General features: G+C 37.2%; 1 protein-coding gene across 2 annotated transcripts in view; it reads left to right on the top strand.

Moving 5' to 3' along the window:
• Positions 1-13,324, top strand: part of CHRM3 (cholinergic receptor, muscarinic 3) — a 195,560-nt gene extending 182,236 nt beyond the window's left edge. The window contains exon 3 of one of the 2 annotated variants that reach the window (XM_014950556.1): positions 11,382-13,324. In XM_014950556.1, coding sequence (XP_014806042.1) covers positions 11,382-13,200 — 1,819 coding nt within the window. In that variant the 3' untranslated portion in view covers positions 13,201-13,324. The remainder of the gene's footprint in view (positions 1-11,381) is intronic. The other variant, XM_014950557.1, reaches the window with a different exon arrangement.
• Positions 13,325-19,347: the final 6,023 nt, after the last annotated feature.

The following is a 19,347-nucleotide window of genomic DNA, read 5'->3' as shown; positions in this document are numbered from 1 at the left end:
ACTTTCCACTTCCTTTCTGGAAGTAACATATTCTACTCGCCATTTGAGCACCCCTTTCAAAGCTGGGAGAGATATTTTTCTTCTGATTTATCTAGGGCTCCTGATTTTAAGTCTTTTGTTGGTTATCCTAGGCTGCAATGGCTTTGCAAAATGCAGGCTTTATAGGCTTGAAAGAGCAAATGCAAACAATCATTTTACCTTCCACTTTACCTTCTTATTTTAGAAGCAAAATCCTGTTAGTTAGATAGCAAACTTTACAGCTAATGTAATTTTATCTCCATGCCTTTCTATTTGCCATGTCAGAATGCATGAAACCTCAGCAATAACAACAAGGAGGGAGTGCAGAGAGTACCATGAGTATGTTAGCTAGATATTGAGTAGAAAACTGGTAGTGTAGTAGATAAATATATAGTTACTGAATTTAAAAATGGCCTTTTTTGTCGATGGAATTTTAACATTTTAGCATTTTAACATTTTAGAAGCATGCAGACAAAAACCTGCAAAGATGTCGTTCAAGATCATTTATTTTGCAGAACTGCATGTACAAAAGTTGAGGAATGCCTGTGTGTTACTAAATTCAGCTCTGCAGTATCCTTTCAAAGTAAGATGATATTATTGTATAGATATACATAAGTCACTCCTCCTGTAGTGTGTGGAAACCCTGTGGCAAAATTAGGAATACACTGGAGTTCCACAATTAACTGTGAGTCCTTCCTTTTTCCTCCTCCTTTACTACATACACCCTACAACCATAAGGTAAGAACTCATGCTATGCTGTGCAACTGCGATTAATTGCTGGAGCAGGTCCATTCTGCACGCTGAATGAAATCATTGCTTTGTGAATGTGTATTCTTTATACTAGAGCTCATTTTTAAGGCTTTTGTTAAAAAAATTCAAACTCTTGGGGTATATTTTCAAGTAGGCAGAAAAAACAGCAAACAAATTCAAGCAAGCAAATATAGACCAACCTAATGAACTGCCAGTAGGAAGAGGACCCTGTCACAAGGTTACCAACAAGCATTTATGTAGACTATATTTTTCATTAGCACGTTCTCCCTCTCTGTCAGGACTATTTTCATTGGGCTTGTCTCCATTATCTTGCTGTGTAACTCAGAAAAAAACAAACAGCCCCCTCCAAAGCCACCCCTGCTAATAAACCTAAAAAATCTTATAGCATTGGAGCACTACTTAATTACTTCTCTGTATCTAAGTAAAAAACAGTTACTTGCATGCACTAAAATCTGTGGTGACTGCTACCACTGATTTCCCAGAGACTTAAAAATTCCTGGCAGCATGCATACAAGGGGTCAGAGTTTGGAGTGAGCCATTTTGATTAAGTTACAGAATTCCACCAGGGCTTTCAGATGTGTCTATTCCAGGAAAAAAAGAAGTTAAGTTAGGCTACAGCACAAAACACAGCTTTTGGTGATTTGTCTGCTAGTTTCTTTCAGACCAATATTTAGATGACATGAATTTCTTTTAGCTGCTGTGCCCATCAAGGAATAGAAATAATTTGGTGTGCTATAATTTCAATGTTTAAGTCATAGGCTTTATCAGAGGCTAGTAAAATGTTGTTGCAAAGTCCAGGCTTTTGCTTCTGAATAACTATTGTGCCACCTAGTGGGTATTAAACTACACTTTTAAACAGCTGGAAAGATTGACTTAAAATATACCAGTGAATAATGAAATAAAATATTTATACAAATATTTCCAGTGACATGTTGAAACAAAGCAATTTCCCTTTTTGTCTGATTATTTACCAAGGTGTTCTACTGAGGTAAAAAATATTCCGTTTCAACTATGTCTTAGCATTTTACTTACAATTGTATTAAAGAAATACAATTTGTACAAAAGGTACACAGAGAACTCTTCACCTCACCGGCAATAGATCCATTCCTTAATACATTACTAGCACATTTCATGTGCTTTTCTGCTTTGATCAAGATATCAGTATGAAAGGATATCCCCAAATCTCAGATGTTAGGGATTTCCGTTCTGTAATACAAATAAATAAATAAATACACTGAAAATGTTATTTTCTGACCAACTATGCCAATTTCCACTTGGAACCAAACTCACATGCTTTAAAACATTATTATGATTGCATGATTTAAAGCATTATTTAGAGAAAAAAATATGCAATGTGATTAAAATAATAACATTTTGACACAAAGTTTCTCCCATAAAATTTCCTTTTCTATATAAATAGTTCCAGTGTTCACATACCTATACAGGTTTTATTAGCTAATAGCTGGTTTTTAGCAATTTTTCTCCTCTATCTGAAACCTCTTAACAATTGTTTGGTTTTTTTTTTTCTTTCAGCCTTTTAAGTAAACCATCTGTCCCATGTGGGAGTGCAGTAGATAGCAATAATATTTCAATCACCAAAGCCAATAATAATAAATTTCCCTTAATAGAGTATTTCCTTACATTGTTCAAGTCATTTTATTGCATCTTATTTAAAATTGCCAAACTATCCATCATCAATAAAAGCTATAGTAGGTGGGCTGTATTTTTAGCACCTGTATGCAGCGCCATAATTACAGTAGAAAATGTAGTGGTACAATTTAGAACCTTTTAGGATTCTTTCAGATTCAAGAGAACTTTAAACTCATGTTATTTAGCACATTTGAATGTGTTATGTTAAGAGATCTTTCATGTAACAGGACCTGACATGAGGTGAACATGACATCTGGACCAGAGGCTGTGATAGTTCTTTGCCAGACCTTGATGTAAACACAAACATTTTTTATTATTTTCCCTAAATAAATAACAAAGCAGAGCTTATCTCCTTTCAGCAGCATTTGTCAAAAAATATCTGAGATTCAACTTGAAGTTGACAGAAAATGAAATTACTTTCCAAATAAAAAACCACCGTTTTTGAAAAGGCAGAAAGTCAAAACTGTGGTTTGAGTTTTTATTTATGTTTTTTAGTTTGGGCTGTTTATTTTCCCATCATGAAAAGCATTGCCAGAAAAAAAATATTTTCAATTTTTTGTTTTTAAGGCTCCACAGTGTTGTGTCATTTCATTTTCTTCTTGCAGACAAATGAGATTGAGAAGAGTGTGTCAGGTGAGCTTCTTCAATGCTCAGTGTCCAGGCTCTCTGTCGTTTTTGCTACTTGAAAAATATTTGTGCTGTTTTCCAGTTTTCCCTGGTATATTGTGTCAGTGAGCACATAGTAATAGCAGAAATCTAATTTTTTTTATATAATATAATCAATCGATTACTTTGTTTTAAAGCAGTTTTGTTAAAGATTATAAAGAGGTCTGCTAAGGAGGTCTGGTTTTCCCTGTAAAGGTTCTTAAAGGCTAATGATCACATTATACATGGATTTTAAACGCATGTAAGGATTACAGAAAGTAGGATTGGATTACAAATACAGTAAAACTTACTTGTTTTGTCTAGCATTGGTAATGAGCTCTTCTTGATATTAATTTAATTAATTAATTAATTGAACATGATTATTTTTTTAGAGAAGGCTGCTTTGTTAGTAAAAGAGGATAAATTCACTTAGAAGGCCTGAAATTTTTTTTATCTCTATCTAGGTGCATATTTTTCAATGCCTAGTCTAGCATTCTAGCAACATGTAGGAGGAAAATACAGTGAAGTGTAAGAATTCCCAGTACTTTATTTCACATGATCAACTTTATAAAGTGATCTTTAAATATCTCATTGGCAGGATTACTTCTAGAGTCAATGGACAGTACTTCATAAAGAAATAGCAGAGTGCACACTGAAATTTTAGATCTTGACTTCGATTCAACACCAGAATAAATAACAAAATATTAAGAATGCTATGTAAAAAAGTGTATATATAATACAATATTGAAATGAAGTCTCTAATATGGATAGATTTTTAATCAAAGGAAAAAATATGCACCCCTTATGCATAAACAAGATAATTAAATGCCTGATATTCTTCTTTCATCTCAATCTAATATCATGTTTAAATTCAACATAGTAACCAACCCTTCAGCCAAACCTTCCTGTCCCCAGATAGATGCAAAGTCAGTGGGCTGCTCAAAGTGAGTAGAACTTTCCATATCTGTTTGTGATTCTGACTACATTTCAGATGGCACGTCTTTTTCCTCCAATATCAATTAGACAGATGGGATGTAATTCTAATAAAGGTCTCTGAAAGAGAAACTGCCTGGAATTTAAATAATTTCCTCTCTTCATAAGAACGCACCTCGTAGATTTAACTGTTTGAGCTGATAGTCAATATTTACTATAATTTTTAATTAAGGAAGACCTGATTTGCTCTGGTTTTCAAGCATTCAAAAATTGTAGACACATCCAAGCTCAGGCTTTTGAAGAGTTCACTTTATTTTATATAAGTTAAGACAATAACCACTAAGTGCACACTCCTGAGAAAGAAAAGTACCATTTCTTCAGCAAGTCTGCTGCTGCTGCACATGATAAAACTTCACTTCCCTGAGGCCATATTGCAACTGAGATTAGTTCCTCAGTTCTGAAGCTTCTTCCTGAAATCATTTTAGAGGATTTCAAGACAGGATTATTTTGAAACTGAAAGTCATGGAGTGAATGACTATTGGGTCACCGAGGCTAAAGAATAAATAAATAATAAATAGCACAGAAATGCTGATTTCAGTAAATATTGATATCTGTTAAAATCACTGTTCTTTTAACTAGACTAGGACATATGCTTGTTATATATGGCAGATCTGGAAAAGTTATGCAAGAGAATTTTACTGTTCATGTAACACATTCAATCTTAAATGGAAGTCTTAAGTGCAAGGGGTCAGAAATACACATCTGGATTTTTGAAATGACAACAGATGGAACATGTCCGAGATTTTTTTTTCTTTTCTGGCCCTTGTGGCAACACAGTGTTTGTTTTTACTTTTGTAACTGTGTAAATAAGCAGGTGTTTCCACTGAAATCACTAGTCATTGAAACAGATTAGTATTCAAAGTTACATTTCTATTATGATACAAAAACTGTCATTGAAGGTTTCTGTTAGGTCCCAGGTTCTCACAGCTTCATACTGCATGCAGTAAGGTGTTTGGAAGAGCAAACGTTGTAAAAGCAAACACAGTATGAGCAAGCAAGGCCCGCAGCAGGTGGTACAGGCACAGCTGGGTGATGTGAACATAAGCTTCTCAGTCCAACTGAAGGAAATGGTGGATGTTTGGCAAAACCTAATTAGCAAATTAAGGCATAAAAGAGGTTCTTCCCATTGCCCAGCTTTAGCTACCATATTTCCTGGCTGTTAGGTGGTCATTCCCAGGTGCTCCCAGTGCAGCGTCCTTTCATGTCCCAGCAGGAACGATTGAGGTAGCATCCCCCTGCCTCTCCTCCCAGGAGGGATGCTCCCTTCTGCTGACTGTAGGGAGCTTGGGGCTGTGTATTAGGGGCTCTGAACTCTCTCCAAAGTTATGAAAATAACACATATGATTAAAGATATGAGTTCCTAGTTTGCTTATGCTAGACCTCACACAGTAACAGCAACAACACAGTAAGCAAATAATAAGCAAATCTAAGTCATTAATCATTTTAAAGCACTGACATTAAATCTAAGTAATTTTAATAAGCATTAGCAAAATATCCTTTATGGATGAAAATGGAGGGGCTTACCTTGAAGTGTTAGTGGGATATGTTTGATTGACCTTTACCTATATCAAGTTGATAGCTAATTAGTGAAAGGGACAGTCTTTCTTTATAACAAAGTTGGAATAATGTGACAGAAGTATATATATATGTGTGCAGATATGTATGTGTGTGTTTATATATACATATATATAAACACACATGTATATATATATCTGCAAATATATACATATACTTTCATCTGCAGATATATATACATATACTTTTGTCACATTTTATATGTGACATTTGTATATATAGATTCTTATGTGTACATACATATAAAAGTATAAGAGTATATCTGTTATTTGTCTGTACCTAGTGTGAATGTGTAAGACAGTGGCCAGGATATTTCATAATGAGATCGATTTCTATGGCTCTGTGTTCTAATTGTGCAAAGATGCACAACTATATTGGGTGCAATATATTTAATCATCAGTATAAGTAATTCATGGTAAAACTGAGACCCTGTTCAGTGACAATTGCACCGTGCTTCCTAATATCAACATACACATTCATAAGGAATCCTGTATCTTGTGCTAGACTAGCTGCAAGTGACGTGAGCTGCTATATAATAAATATAAAACCGTGAATGCTAGTGTGAATGCTTACATCTTCATGTTTTTCACGTCGTTTTTTAAATTCTTTATTGTATTTTGAAACAAAAAAACCCCACCTTTATGTGTGATTTGAAGCACAGGGATGTGTAATCTTGGGCGTAATTTCAAGAAAACTTCAAAATTCATATATATTCTTTTTTTACCAAATATTAGCTTTGGAACAAAACTAAGTTTAGCTAATGGGATTAAGCATTCTAAAGGCTTGGTTTCTTTATGTTAGAAAACAGGTTTATAATTCACTATGTGGAGCTCTCTGCTGTTTAAGCTAATGTGTATACAATAGCAGTGCAGAGGACAATGGAAAAATAAGGTAAGCAATTTTCTTGTCTGTGCAAACAGATGAGATGTGAAACTCTTCAGTCATAACCACTTGCCAGTTTTAAGCTCACATGCAGCCAAGACCACAGAGTGCCATCTGACTTCCTGGAAAATACATCTCAGAGCTCTTTAAAGACAGCAAGAAAAAGGACTTCTCTGCAAACATGGAGGTTATGTGTTTGTGAATAGGAAGGTTTAAGGAATGGAAAAATATGGTAAACTGAAATGTGAAGTATTCACACAACTGTTGAAATATGAAATGAGAAAAGAGAAATGAAATGCAGTAAAAATGTGTGACAGAACTGTTCCTACTCTATTCTATTTTACTTTCTATTTACAGCAACGTGTAGTGAGTTAGATTTTTCCCTAAAATCAGGCTTTTAACTCTGTGCTACACCCATTTATTGAAATTAGTGATAATTTCTGTAACTGCTTGCTCCTGCCCTTCCAATGGGTCTTACGGGGATATCTAATATCTCGGTCCCTCCAATGGGGCTGGGAGCAGAGGTGCTTTGGGAAGGTTGTGTGTGAAAATTTGCATAGCTGTTGCTGTAGTGTGCCTACACTTTTCCTCAATATTTCTGGGAAGTGTACATTGCCTCTGGTTTTCTCTGGCCTGTACCTTTCATAAGCTCTTAATAAGAAGCAGAGACAAAAACACAAAAAAAAAACCCAAACCATGTTGAATAGCATAGCAGTAATCTTAGGTAAGTAATTATATATTCTTGGGCTAAAAATAGTTTCCTTTGTTACTCCCTGGCTTGAAATTGTAATGTAGTATATTGTGCCAATGATTTGTAAACTCTTATCCTGGTATATAAACCTATAATCATCTCACAGTTGGGTTTGTTTGCCTCACTCAGGCTGTGCTGCACTGTTTGTTTTACCAAAATATTTGTGGCTGCTTTCCCACTTGGTCGCACGTCGCTCTGTCTTTGAGCTTGGCTTGCTGGGCAGGTGCTGGCAGGCTGCACTGCAGCCCACACTCTCCTTTTTCTTGGACCCAGAACCCTCTAACACTTCTTATAGAGAAAGCAGCAAATGCATGGCAGTTTTGGAAAATGATGGATAACTTAGCTTGCTTTGGCTTCCTAAAGGGAATAAAATCCGGTTGCACTGATCTGATATGTTGTGGTGGTGGTACTGATGTTTTTTAATATGCAGATGAACATATGGGTAATACATTTCTTATTTAATTAAACAATTCAATTACAGGAGATGGTAGAAGAGCCAGGACAGCAAAGCACTGTGCTCATCATCCTGCTAGCACTTCTGTTTTATCAAATAGTCCACTTGATGCAACTTTAGGGGTCCCTTTATTGCCTAAGGAGATTAAAAAGCCGAGTTCCAGCTTGCAGGATTGCACTGGGCAGCAGGGAACTGTTGGTGCATTGCTCTTGGACTCTCCTCTTCCTCACTTACTGGACTGCTAAGGGCTGTGCAGGCTTTCCTTGAAACTTAGAGAAATTGCTTTGTAGTTCAGGGATGGGAGAACTGACCTGAGAAATAAAGGTTTGGTTCCAGCACTCGCTTATCATCTGAAAGACTGCAGCTAAAGTACTGTTTTCCCAGGCAATGATTCTTTTGAAGCACGGTGTTTCTGAAAGGATTTATTGGTTAATTTACATCAAAACTCCATTTCAAAGTCAACAATTAAACACAATTCACAATTGCTTTATAGACTTAGTGATAGACAGTATTTACACATTAATTTCACAAGATAATTTGTATCTTTTATGTGGTAGTTGTTCTGAACTTCCAAGGCTAACATGTACGTTAGTTTATGGTTGTCTTATGCAATGAAAATGGGAAGTACTACCAAACTGTCAAGTATTTTTATTTCTTAGTAATACTGTTATTTCTACTAGCACTCTTAAGTGATGTTGGATTTTGTTCTATGCCCTGTAATGATAGTTTCATTTCCTTTTTCAGTATCTTCTGCCTGGTCCTCTCCTGTGCATTAGAAGATATTGACTTGTCTTTTTTCATGAAAAAGCAACATGATTATATCATCACTGTATAAACTAACCCGTCAGACTTCTCAATCAATACTTGACTATGTTTAGTGTTACATGTAGAGTTTTTACAAGTTTGTATCTGCGGAGGGGGTGTTTTCTGGCTTTCATCCTCTGCTCCCTGTCCCTAATGTCCGTGAAGGAAGGTCTGCACCCTGTAACATTAATAATTTCTGGCATATATTTAGCAAATATAATTATTTCGGGTCTCTCTCATACTATTCTGGTTTTGACCTCATTTCATCTGACAGGTCTGGAAAAGGTGCCTGCTTCCTTAGTAAAACATTTCAAGGAGGATGGTTTCCAGCAATCCTGTTTGACTCAAAGGGGGTTTTTTCCCCACTGTGACTAACTGCCCCGGCCCATAAACACCTGGCAAGAACATTGTCAACACTTATTTAAGTGGTTGCTCCACAAGTGAATTGTGGTTTTGTGTCACCCATGCATTGGAAGGGGCCAGCCAAACTTGAATACTGCTTTACTGTCTTCTTCAAATGTTATTGTACACTGCATTTCCATGGGCCTTTATTTGTAATTTTTGAGTATGTGGGATCTCCATTTTTATAGACATGTAAGTGAATGCTGTCTCTGGTCAAGGCAAAGGAATGAGCTGGTATAAGTGTGCCTGAAGGGTTGAGAATGAAAGCAAGAGCATGCTTCTCATCCAGAACTTTGCTTGCCTTTTTGCTAATGACTTTCAGCAGACTTTCATTTCATTAGTGTGGGTGGAATGAGTCTATCTCTCTCACACAGTGCAGATTTGACTTATGCAACTTCTCTGAAACAGTGTGATAGTGATCTGTTAGGACATGTTGCTGTATGCTTGGTGGCTTGAACTGCACCAGCTCCATAGTCAGAAGTAGTATTTCTTAAAGAGGAAAAAAACTATGCTGTGTTCCACAGCTTCTCTAACAGATGGCAAGAACACGGTGAAATTGTGTCAGAAAAGTTCATTTAGATTTTCTTAGGAAAAGAACAATTAAAATGATAAAAAACAACATTGAACAATTTAGAAGAGCAGCCTGACAAGTTTTCAGAATGTCTTTTTACCTGAAATTTCATGCAAAACTGCATTTCTTTTATATGAACTTTGCAAAGAAAAGAAAACTTGAAATATCTAAGTTTTTTAATAGAAGATAATTTTAGTTTCAAACTACTTTGATTTTAAGAAAATCAAAGTTATCAATGTTGATTTACAGATTATAAAATTCTTACCTTTTTTCTTTATAGAAGTTGTTTGAGTTGCTTGCTCCTAACTTTCAATCTTTCTATCAGGAAAAGAGCTTATTTTATCTGTGATTTCCCAGAGCAATATTTACTGTCATTATTGTTTTGTTATTATTATGTTCAGATCCTGTGTGATATGATGATGAATGCATTAAAAGTAGATTGAATTAGGATAAGGCAGCATCATTGTAACCTTGTCTTTCTATTCATAAAGAGAAAAAATTATGCTAGATTTCAAAATATTAGGGGGGGTGTTGCTAGTTATTGTGCATGAGCTAAGGGAAGGAATTGTTGGTCTATTTACAGCATATGTCAAAGAAACTGCACCATTTAAAATGGTTTGCTAACAAAACCAAGTACAGTTCAAGGGAAAAACAAATTTAGAAATTAATTGAAGAACCAAACCAAAGCCTCATCTTTTGGGTAAATCTTTTGGATAACACCAGTGCATTGTGATACTCGTCATTATCTCATGCCATAACATATTGACTCTGGCAGGATTCACCAAAAGGAAAGAAACGTTTCTTTGACGGCATTTTTTGTTCAGTATTTGCCATTTTTTCATCAAAATTCTTCCTTCTTGATGATATAACTAATTTATTACAATGAAACTAGTCAGTTGACCACAGAAGTTAATGCAATAAGGGAAATGTAAATTCCTATTCTGAGCATGTTTTCATTTTACATAAGTACTTGGGGAAAAGGATTAAGGCTTAATTATGAATCCCTTTCATGCTTTTTCTCTCTTTTCCTAAAGTGTTTAATGATTGCTTTGACATACATCTGCCAAACATTTTTTCCTGACTCTAGAGACCATGTTTTCAAAGGAAATTTTCAGATGTTGCCCCAAAGACATTTTGAAGTCATTACATGTACAAAATCCTTAGTCCAAGTATAAAAATGTGCATGAAAAATGAATAGTGGCATATGCAAAAAGTTCTAGTGAGAACTTTTAGTACCTTTATCAGGTAGCTGAAATGTAGATGAAAATGAAAAGATCTTTTCAGCCTCACAGGTTAGAGTAGCTTGGCACAGGGAAACGATGCTGGCTTGTATCTCTATAGTTTAAGGAAAGACAGAAGACTATTTTTTCTTTATCATTAGCTGTAGATAGAGGCAGCAAAGGCTGGGGGTGTGTTTTGTAGTGCCAGGATAGCACTGGGGAGCAGCATTGATTCAAACTTGCAGGATTTGTGGCTGCATGTGTCTGACATTTAGTTTTTGAAGGCTACAGGATAGTGGGCTGTTGAGATGTAGAGTTCAGGGCAGATCCACCAGGGAGTGTTTTAATTAGAGTTAGGGGGGTATTTTAATACTACTGTGGGTTAAAATTCTCCTGGGATTTTGATTCTGTGACTGAATGTTTTTTAAAGAAACATGATGTGATTACTACAAAGAGCTCAGACTAATCACAGCTGCAAGCTGAGTACTACCAGTACATGATTGACTTGGGATATCCAGACATCTCAGCTTTTAAAGACGTCTTTCAAGGTGCTAAGGGGATTTTATGTATGAGTATGCAAATGATTATCTATTTACCTTCTTCACCTGTTCACTTGGTTTTCATGTGTTTTTTTCCCTGCTGCAGACTATGTCAGAGAGCCACAATGATCATGCAAAATAACAGTTCAGCCTCGCCCCTGTTTTCAAATGTGAGCTCCTGGAAGAGAGATTCACACGGACCGGGACTACTCGATGAAGCAGCGTCACTCATTGGCAGCTATGATCTCCCTCAGACCACAGAGAGTTTTCCCTTCTCCACTGTGAAATCAACCAACATGTCCCTAAATGCCACGAGCAAAGACCCTCTGGGTGGACACACTGTCTGGCAAGTAGTTTTGATTGCTTTCCTCACTGGGATCCTTGCACTGGTGACCATCATAGGAAACATCCTGGTGATTGTTGCATTTAAGGTTAACAAACAACTGAAAACGGTCAACAACTACTTCTTGCTGAGTCTTGCTTGTGCAGATTTGATCATCGGTGTTATTTCCATGAATCTCTACACCACATACATTATCATGGACCACTGGGCTTTGGGAAACTTGGCCTGTGATCTTTGGCTCTCCATTGACTACGTCGCCAGTAATGCCTCTGTCATGAATCTCCTTGTCATAAGTTTTGACAGGTATTTCTCCATCACTAGGCCACTCACGTACAGAGCCAAACGAACAACCAAAAGGGCTGGGGTGATGATTGGTTTAGCATGGATCATCTCTTTTGTTCTTTGGGCGCCTGCCATCTTGTTCTGGCAGTATATTGTTGGGAAGAGGACTGTGCCTGCTGGTGAATGTTCCATCCAGTTTCTAAGTGAACCTATCATCACTTTTGGCACTGCCATAGCTGCCTTTTACTTGCCAGTCACCATTATGAGTATTTTGTATTGGAGGATCTACAAGGAGACTGAGAAACGCACCAAAGAGTTAGCAGGGCTCCAGGCTTCTGGCAGCGAGGCAGAGGCAGCTCGCTTCGTACACCAGACGGGCAGCTCCCGCAGCTGCAGCAGCTACGAGCTGCAACGGCAGAGCATGAAGCGCTCCACCCGAAGGAAATACCGACGCTGCCACTTCTGGCTCACCATGAAGAGCTGGGAACCCAACGCAGACCAGGGGGACCAAGAGCACAGCAGCGGCGACAGCTGGAACAACAACGACGCCGCTGCCTCGCTTGAAAATTCAGCCTCCTCTGATGAAGAAGACATCGCTGCAGAGACCAGAGCCATCTATTCGATTGTGTTGAAGCTTCCTGGTCACAGCGGCGTCCTCAATTCCACGAAACTTCCCTCCTCGGAAGATTTGCGGGAGTCAGGGGATGAACTGCAGAAATCCGACACGGAATCAAAGGACAAGAAACCTAAAAAATTGCACCCTCCCAAAAGCGTTCAGGATGGTGGAAATTTCCAAAAGAGCTTTTCTAAGCTTCCAATTCAGCCAGGGTCAGCAGAGAACACCACAGCTTCTGATGGCATCTCATCAGTGACCAAGGCATCTGCAGCCCTACCCTTGTCCTTCAAGGAAGCAACCCTGGCAAAAAAGTTTGCCTTGAAGACCAGAAGTCAGATCACAAAGCGAAAACGAATGTCACTTATCAAAGAAAAGAAAGCGGCACAGACACTCAGTGCCATTTTGTTAGCCTTCATCATTACCTGGACCCCATATAACATCATGGTTCTGGTGAACACCTTTTGCCGCTGTATCCCCAAAACTTTCTGGAATCTGGGGTACTGGCTTTGCTACATCAATAGCACGGTGAACCCCGTGTGCTACGCACTGTGTAACAAAACATTCAGAAACACTTTCAAGATGCTACTGCTGTGCCAGTGTGACAAACGAAAACGACGCAAACAGCAGTATCAGCAAAGGCAGTCCATCATTTTTCATAAGCGGATCCCTAGGGAGGCTTCATAGAATAGTATTTTTTAAACAATTTAAAAAAGTAACGAAGCGGGAATGGGATGGGATGGGACGGGACAGGATTGGACAAGACAAGATGGGATAGGAAGGGATGGGATAGGACGGGATGGGGTGGGGTGGGAGGGTGGTTCCAGGGTGCTGATTCAAACATTTAAACATCAAGACATGAAAGCAGCTGCCAGGCTTATGTATCCTTTTAATAAATCCAGTTTAATACAAAAATCAAGTCTGCATTCAACAAAAACTAACAAACTTCAACATTTTTACTAAGGAATGAAAGATTTAATAAGTTTTCCTACAAATTTGCAAGAAGCTGTATAGCGATTATAAACCCATTACTGATCTGCCCAGCTATTTGATTATAATCAACTCTGGGATCTCAGGTAAGCACATCCAGCTAGCCCAACTCTTCTGTTCCCAAGGAATCCAACAACTTTCAAGTCAAGTCACATACAGATGTAGCAGGCTAGCAAAACAGGATTATGAAATTGAGACACTATATAGGTTACAAAATTGCTTCTTGTTGTCCAGATAGAGCTTCCTGTCTACTTCTCTTCTGGTGTATTGTTAACTGTACCCTTGATTCCTGAATGCTGAATATCTATGTGTGCAGCTCATGTTACATATATGTGTGTGTGAGTGCGTATGTATGCATAACATACATTCACACCTCTAAAATACACACATACCAGGAAAGAGCTGATCTATCATTCTAGGCTTTACAGGCCCCCCCCATCACAATTACATGTGATGAAATGTTAAAAAAAAAAACTATCAGAAAATCATAATATAAATATATGCCTCATTATTTGCCACTTGAAATTCAGTTTTCTCTTTGAAACCAAAACATGGTGTCCACATTTCTAATGGAGAGAACCAAAAGGTATCCTGTGAGCCTAACGGCCTACAACGTTTTATAACGGGCCACTAGCCCAGTAAAACCTTAATCTTGAGCACAATGTCTCTCCCCAAAGCAATCACACCTCTTTAAAAGACACAAAGAGGAAAGCAATTGAAGGCCACACGCAGGGCAGAGTATGAAGTTAGCTTTGTAGGGCAGAGGATGGCGAGATCCCCCATCTGGGCCACACAGTGCTGGTGCTCAGAGGGAGTTGCTCAGGAGCCAGGCCGGCACAGCTGTGAGCAGCAGCCCGCTTTCATGCTGCTTTCTACGCTGCTCTCGGGGCACCCACAGAGTTGCGCTGTATGGGTGCACCACCCTCCCCAGAGCCAGCTGAGATCCCACGCACAGTATCCATACAGCTTCCAATGAAAGTTCGAGATACGATTTTCTGTCCAAACTTAGTGGACCTCCCCCACTTGCACTGTCTGCCCAGGTGATCCTCAGATGCAAAGGATTTATGTAAAAGAAATGCTTTATTTTTGTACATGAAGGATGCTCTCTAAAGTGTTTCTTTTCCAGAATCTGTTTTAAAAATCATCAGGAGAAGTGCACCTAAATCTGTTTAATGCCAGATTATTTGGTGTTGCGAAAAACATGGATATTGCCAATTTGTAACCTGGCAATTTTTGATAAAGAAAATTTTAAAAGGGCTTTAATATTTATAGCTTAGACATGACCAGTATTTCCTGGTATTTGTGATGTGGTCTGCACCAAACATAGTGTGATTTATAAAAGTCAGAGATCCCCTGGGGAAAGGATTGTACTTTAAACTATTGTTCTAATTCTGATTTAGTTACATGTTGAACGATAATTTTGTATTCTCTTTTGAACTGACCAAAACTTTTTTTTTTTATTGCTTAGACTTTTATCTTGCTGAAAATAAAACATAGCAAATATCTTCTTTTACAACGGGGCATCAGTGTTGTGAACACAGAACTGATGTAAAAGCTGCTTTTGTATTCAGTGTGAGATGGTGTTTACAGATGATTTTGACAACAGTGGAAATATATTAAATGGTGTCTGTGTATCTGAACTATTTAATTTTGTGTTATGTTCATATGAAGAAATATTTATACATACTTCACCAAATGTTTTATTTAATGTTGATAAATATTGCTCTTCAGTCTTCAGCTGTAGTGTCCTTTTAAAGTGATTCATAAAGGTCTGCTTGAGAAATGAATAGAGTATACCTAGCTTCCTTGTCACTAAAACAAATACTCTTGACATAAAAATCTTTCTTTTGTATGAGTTGTTTAAAATGTCTACCTAAAGGTAAGCTTGTAAATGATATTGCAAGTCTACTGCAAGTACAAGTTTAGTATAAAACATGAAAAAAAGTTAAAGCTTCATCTATATGTCAGAAGTGCATTTTGAACTAAAGATATCCAGAATTGGTTTACCAGTTTGGTAGCCACATGTAACCAAAGACTTCTAAGGCACCCATGTTGCAAAGAAAATTAACGACATTTATTTATAAAAAGAAGCATATATTTGAAATATATTCATTACTCAAGTTGACCTAACTAATGTTTTAATATTTAAATATATATCTATATCTATATATATTGCCATATTATTATCTTCTGATATCTAGAGTAGTGCTGTGCCCCTAATACACAAAATATGAGAGCATGTAAGGAAGCCAGAGTTCATCAGGGGGATTTATGGTATATTAGTATTGATTTTACGATGGGAAACTATTATTTTTAATGAAGTTAAGCTTACCTGAAAGTGGCTGTCACCACTGTTTACATAATAGGAAGAGTTAAACCCTTGGATTGTTTTAACAGAGAAATAAACAACCTGTCTTTTGATGTGTGAACAGGCTTTAAAATGTTATTTACAGACATATAAAATGTGTATGTATACACATATTGTAGCATAGATCAATGTAGTTATTATTTAATGCAATATGCACTATCAAATATCACTAATTTGGCTGTGTTACAAGTACAGTGGGGATCAAATTAATTCGTATTTTATGTCTATGTGTTTGCTTCAGACCCTTGCACGCACAAAAATTTTAGCTATGTGCACAGGTGGATATATTATTTATGAACACAGGCACACATGATAGGTTGCAGAAGAAGAACAATGCAAGACCAAAAGGTACAATCTGACACCGCACTACTTTTAAGAAGTACAAATGATGTAATATTTCATCTCTTTTGAGGAAAATTAAGTCAGAAACATGATAGAAAGCATCGTTCTGAGGGCAGACAAAGAGCTCAGTCCCATTAACACTCCTTACATGGAAAGCTGCTTTTCAGAGACCAGGCATCATCCGCATTAATGGCAATAATACAAGATTAGACTCCATATGAAAAGGAACAAAAAATCAGAAGCGATAGCCAGAGAGGAGCCATTGGGTTGTCTGGAGAAAGCTCTGTAGAACAGACCCCAGTCACTGTCAGCCTCTAAACAGCTCTAAGGCAACAGAATACGTTATAGTATAAGCTTGGCTTTCTTGATGAAAAATTATGATAGACATTTATGGCTTCTGTACCAGCACAGGGTGTGAGAAATGTCTGATCCAAAGATCCAGGGACAGGTGTCATGGTGCATGGAGCACTTTATCCTACCCCAGTGTAACACACTAACTACAAGTTTAAACTGCAGATCAGCGTGTCATTGTTCTAAAGCTAAACAAATATAGGAAAGGCCTGAGCAGTTCCCAGGACCTAAACCTGTGGATCTATATATCCAGAATAACAAATAACCTAAAGGAATCTGGCAGTTTTGTGAGGATACTCACACAGATGTTCTGAGGCAGTTGGTGACCTTTCTCATTTATGTTCAGCTTCACTTTCTTATTTTATTGTCTTGTTTATTGTATTTCCTTGACTTCTTCTGCAAGAATATTCTAAAAAGTCTTGGCTCATTATAAATTGTGTATATGTAAGAAGGGAATGCAAGTCCCAAAGTACACTCGGTTTGCTTCTACAGAATGCAAACATCAAAGCAAAAGGAAATATTTTCCCTGATCAGCAGCATCAGTAATTTTGAATATATGACTATCATCATGCTGCCATATATATGGTAGGGATAGTCATGGAGTATCATCCTAAGCTATTTTTAAACTTCACTTCACTTGCCCCCTTGACCATCTGACTATTTATGCATCCCTCTTCAAATTTATATTTGAGATTTCAAACCCTCATTCTTCTCCAAATGGCTCCCAGATTAATTTCATAAAACATGCTTTACAAGCTCGTCTTGGTATCAGACTTTTTCTTTTCTTTCAAAATATTCCTGTGCAAAGTTAAGTTGCTCTTAGACTATCAGAAGGTGTATTACTGGCTCCAGCAGTTGTAGTGTTGAAGCCTGATGCCTTCTTTTCTAAAGATGTATGAGACTTATCAAAAAGAACTCAAGTAGGATCCACATATACCAGGTCCTTATTGGCAGAAATGGTCTGTACCATAAGTTGGCTCTTCACCAAGCCTGATCTTCTTTGGCACATCTGTGGATGACCATCCAGTTCATGAATCATCATGTATTATGTTGCATTTGAAAATGTCTCAAAACACACATATTCATTGCACTAACACTTAATATTCTTTGACACATGTAAATCTACTGTCCCTTTTCACAAATTGTTTCCAGCTTCTGTGATTTTCTATTTTATGTATTCCTTTTATTTTTTTTATGTATTTACCCATGCTAATACCACTGCACTTGCTTCTGGGAGCAGGTGAAAGTGATATATATTTGTAGATTGCTTCTTGTTAACCCACAGGATATGTACAGATGGCTGGTGGAGCTAAGGTGTGCGTAATGATGGCTGTCTTTTCTGTCTCATGAATTGGACTCCCATGATACCCAAGCACTTCTGTTTGGAAGATTAACTTGTATGACATTCAGGTTTTCATAGCATTTAGAACCTTATTTAATTAGAATTTTCTTTATTGTAGGAGACATAGATCATTTGTAGGTTCTGCACTTTCCCACTTCTACCGTTAGGAGCTGCCAGATAGATCTTGGGGAAAATGCTAATTTGTAATGTTTGTCATTTTTGTACTTCAGCTTTTAAGGTAAGCAGACGGGGTAGTTAATGCACTTGTGCTCTTTGTTGAAAACAAGTTGATTATGAATAGGGATGTTTATTCCATTTCATGCACTGTGGCACCACAATTGGCTGAGATTGAACATCACAGTATTTGATATCACTGATAGGTCTTTACAGTCTTAATTGGCAAACTCATTAATTGTGCCATACTGGCATTCAGGGCTTTGACTACTTTTCACCATCCACACTGTACATTCAAAATATAATGTAGAATGTAACTTTTTCCTCAAGAAAGATTATTCCAGTAGTTATTTCCAGATACCCTCCTAGATTTACTTGCGGAATTTTTGCCTAATTTTAAATATTAAAATGGATCAGGGGAGTTTCAGTTAGTCCCAACAGAGATTGTTTAATGGAAGAAGTACAGGTAACACATGAAAACATTAAGTGCTACTTATTTCATTACTTATTCCAACCTGTATTGTGTGGTATGCATATCATACCTATACATTTCTATGCACTACGTATATCTCAGAAGGGTAATGCGTGTATGATGTAGTACTGTGGATATACATCTAGAGAAATGCAGGCACATCTTGAGCAATGTATACAGATGTATATGCAAACTTCTGCTGAAATTGTCAGCCTTGGTAAATATTGACTTTGATGCCTCATCAGTTGTAACTTGACAGTGGAACTGTGTTTAATTCTACTGTTAGCTGCAAGAAAAGTTTCTACATCTTTCCTTAGTGCATATTTTTCCAATTGCATGGTCTTTACTTCCTAATGTGGTTTTTCAGCATCTTGTACTGGCTTTTCAGACATTACCCAGAATTTAGAAATGCGGGACCAAATTCCACTTATTGACCTATTGCATCAATACTGCATTAGATTTAACTCCATTAGCTTAACCAAAATCACGCTGGCTTTGCCAAATAAGAAAATAAAGGCCTCTATTTCTGACAGTAGATTCTATCTAAGTTGACATAAGTGAACTAGGATTCCCAAATTCCTACGTTCATGTGAACATCACTATCAGCTTCTCAGCATAGGATCAGGAATTCAGCCACTATTAAAACAGTTTGAGGCAAATGTCACAAATTTTTAAAGGCAAAATAAAGCAAGCCACCACTGCAAATTATTTAAGATAACAAGAACAGCACTCCTCCCATTAGAAATGAGAGGAAAAAATAATCACCTTCGCTCACCCCATCCTATTGTTCTACCT

The sequence above is a fragment of the Calidris pugnax genome, unplaced genomic scaffold (assembly GCF_001431845.1).
Source record: "Calidris pugnax isolate Ruff unplaced genomic scaffold, ASM143184v1 scaffold24, whole genome shotgun sequence".
Taxonomy (NCBI): Eukaryota; Metazoa; Chordata; class Aves; order Charadriiformes; family Scolopacidae; genus Calidris; species Calidris pugnax.
Note: the sequence above shows the minus strand (reverse complement) of the source record. Positions and strands in the feature narration are given on the sequence as shown.